We start from the raw sequence: 3,777 nt of genomic DNA, 5'->3' as shown, positions 1-3,777 counted from the left end.
TATTTCCCTGACATTAAAAATCGAGCCACCATCTCTGTGGACCCTTCCAAGAACGAGTTTTACCTGCGAGTGGACAGCCTGAGTCCACAAGACACGGCAACATACTACTGTGCGAGGAGCACCTACCAGATGCAGAAACCACCGTGATACATGCGAGCACAAAAACAGGCCTCAGCCTGAGCCCCCAGAGGCCATCCTTTTTTCAGTTGCAAGCCTTTCAGACCCTAGCACTAAGCCACACAGGGTTCTCTAAATCTTATGTGAAATCATGGGGATTTAAGATCCTAAATCCTAAAGTCACTTTTGAGAAATGAGGCCTGGGTTCCTAGTTCACTGAGTGCTTCTGAAATTTTTACCCTGCGTCATTTTTGAAAATGGGATTTAGGCTTCTAATTTATGAGATGCTTTTAAGAATTTTACCTTACATTTATTTATTTATGGGCAATCTGTTGAAAGAGACCCATTTCCATCAACAGATTCACTAGTTACTTCAAAATCTGTTGCTTCCAGCGGGCTAGATTACTTGTTAAAACCGAGGTGCTGCAGAATGCGCTGCTAGGTCCAACAACTGAAAAGAAAAGAAAAGAAAAGAAAAGAAAAGAAAAGAAAAGAAATTATGTGTGTTTAAATATATAAATAATTCTCTTCTGGTATAAATGAACAGAACTCTGGTAACTTCTATGCCAGTGAATTTCTTTCTAGGTGGGTCACAGACCATATATGTGTTTAAGTTAACAGAAATTAATGCAAGAGAGGAAGCAGTCATACCTGAAAGGGAAAGACACACAGGTGTTTTTTGCTCAATTCCAAGACAGTAAAAGTGGGCTATTTATATGACTTCCACCTGCATGTGGACCACAGGAAAAAACCCATTCATTCTCTCTCTCTCTGCTTCCCTCTCCCTCCCTCCCCCAATTCCTCTCTCTCTCTTGCTCTGTCAAGGTTCCCTCCACCTCCAACCTTGTATCTTGCAAAATTAATCCTGCATTACAGGAGAATTGTACTGTGGCTTCCCCAATGCACATTCCTTGAGACATTTGTACCTTCAGACTCTCCCATTATCTTAAAAGCATGAAGATATCTAAATGACTACAGGTTTCAGAGGAACAGCCGTGTTAGTCTGTATTCGCAAAAAGAAAAGGAGTACTTGTGGCACCTTAGAGACTAACCAATTTATTTGAGCATGAGCTTTCGTGAGCTACAGCTCACTTCATCAGATGTTTACCGTGGAAACTGCAGCAGACTTTATATACACACAGAGAATATGAAACATTGTTTCATATTCTCTGTGTGTATATAAAGTCTGCTGCAGTTTCCACGGTAAACATCTGATGAAGTGAGCTGTAGCTCACGAAAGCTCATGCTCAAATAAATTGGTTAGTCTCTAAGGTGCCACAAGTACTCCTTTTTTTTTTAAATGACTACAGTAGTGCTTGACTTCCCCGGGGGACACAGTGGAGTTAGGTGCCAGGTTTCTGTGAGAACCCCAGCCTAAAATAATTTAATGTTCAGTATCTTTGAAAATCTTACTCTATGTGACATTCCCCATGTTACAAATAAAGTCCGTGTTTCAGTCGGGGAAGGGAAGCTTCGTAACTCCCTTTTCCAACCACTTGATCCTACTCTCCCCTAAGTGTTAGGAATAGAACCCAGGAGTGGTAACTTCCAGCCCTTTCTGCTTTACCTGTGAGACATCAATCTGCTCCCAAACCTGGGATAGAACCCAGGGAGTCCTGCACACAAAGCTCCTCTTCTGTAAGCCACTGGCCCCAATTCCCTTCCGAGATCTGGGATAGAACCCAGGAGTCCTGACTCCCAGATTCTCAAACACTCTACACTCTGCTATCTTCATAGATTTGGATAAGGAACCCAGGGCTCCTGTCTCCAAGTCCCCACTTAGATCCCACTCTCCTACCGGATCTTTAAAGATAAGCCTGGATTCCTGACTTCAAGCTCCCCTGCTCTAACACACTAGACTACACTCCCTTTCCAAAAGTGAAAATAGAACACAGGAGACTCCAGCCCCCCCCTTGTCTAATCGCTGACCTCTCTGACTTCCCTTTAAATTCATTTCCTGAGCTGCACAGATGCTTCCCCTAAAGAACAGAAGGGGGAGGAGAGATGTAGCGACAAAATAACCACTGGGTTGTTTTTATATCTGTCACTGAAGCAAGTAAGTATACGTCATGCAAATCAGCCATTTGGCTTTCTCCTTTAAATAAGAAACCCCCAGAGCAGTGGTTCTCAAACCTTTGTTCTGGTGACCCCTTTCACACAGCAAGCCTCTGAGTGCAACCCCCTTATAAATTGAAAACACATTTTTATATATTTAACACCATTATAAATGCTGGAGGCGAAGTGGGGTTCGGGGTGAAGGCTAGCAGCTGGCGATGCCCTATGTAATAACCTCACAACCCCCTGAGGGGTCCTGACTCCCAGTTTGAGAACCCCTGCCCCAGAAGTCTTTGTCCATCTGAATCTTGAATGGATGGCGGCATTCTTGTTAAATCTTCCCGCAAAAGAAAGATGAAAGCACTGATCATTTCCCTTGGCCTACTCATCCTGTGGCCATGTGAGTTTTGATAGGAGGCAGTGGGACATAATTATTTGTCTTACACCATCTTTTTGTGTGATGGATTCCTTCTTTCTTGTGTGTGGTTGCTTGTGCTTTGAATTCTCCTCCCCTTTTCTTCCCAGGTGTCCTTTCTCAGGTGCAATTGAGACAGCCATGAAAAGCAGATTCTGAAACCCTCAGGGTCACACCGGCTGACCTGTGAAGTGGCTGATGTCCCCATCACTGATTCTTATGACTGGGGATGTGTCTGTCGGACTTGACAGAGCCCGCTGGAATGGATTGGACACACCCTTCCCCATCATTTCAAAACCGATTACTCATATCTAGGGACACGTCCAGAAATTAGTATTATCTCTTGTTGAATGCACTGACCACTGAAGACACCACCATTTATTATTATGCTGCAAATAAATACTACGGCCTCTCTGGTGCAGTAATACGTGGTGGTGTCTGCAGCTCCCAGGGAGGCCAGCTGCAGGGAGAACCGGTTCTTGGAGGAATCAGGGGAGATGGTGATTCGACTCTGGAAGGATGAGCCGTAGTTTGTGTACCAGGTGGAACTGCAGTAATATCTCCATCCCAGCCACTCCAGCCCTTTTCCAGGAGGCTGCCGGACCCAGTGCCAGCCATGACCACTAGTGATGGACTGACCCAAGTCAGTGCAGGTCAGCGTGAGGGTCTCTCCGGGCTTCACCGCTCCAGGGCCGGATTGGATCAGCTGGATCCAGGCATGGTCACCTGCAAAAGGAGGAAATTTCAGGAATTATAATGCTGTTCTGAGGACTGACCGGGGTCTCCCCCTGCTCTGCTGAAGTCAAAGGGCATTTCTCCCTCCAGTACAAGAGAGGTAGGATTTTTCCTATCTGCCTCGCACAGACACTCACCAGAATGGGTGGCTAAGAGGAAAAGGAAGGTGAAGAAGGAGTCCATGATGGTCTGAATTAATTAACAGACTTCCCAGTATCCGGGACTGGGCAGTTCAGTGTTTGGGGAGAGACTGAGGCACCTGGAAACAGGAGTTTGTATTTAAACAGGAACCTCCCCGGCAATGTTCCCTCTAATTTTTGACAGGCCCTGTGCGCAAAAAATTTCTTCTGTGCAAATGTTTGTGTGCTTGGTGTTTTGCCGTGTGCTCGGGATTTAGGATTTGTGTGCATGCACACAGCTTAGAGGGAACAGTACCCCCTGGGTAGGGATTTGCA

General features: G+C 45.5%; 1 gene segment (V, D, J or C); it reads right to left on the bottom strand.

Annotated features, from left to right (window-relative positions):
- Positions 1-762: 762 nt before the first annotated feature.
- LOC125629511 (immunoglobulin heavy variable 4-59-like) lies at positions 763-3,505 on the bottom strand. The segment is given in 3 exon segments: positions 763-768; positions 2,994-3,313; positions 3,460-3,505. Coding segments are annotated over 3 exon segments (372 nt in total).
- Positions 3,506-3,777: the final 272 nt, after the last annotated feature.

This window comes from Caretta caretta, chromosome 13 (assembly GCF_965140235.1).
Source record: "Caretta caretta isolate rCarCar2 chromosome 13, rCarCar1.hap1, whole genome shotgun sequence".
Classification (NCBI taxonomy): Eukaryota; Metazoa; Chordata; order Testudines; family Cheloniidae; genus Caretta; species Caretta caretta.
The sequence above is the reverse complement of the archived record's forward strand: the minus strand, read 5'-3'. Positions and strand labels throughout refer to the sequence as shown.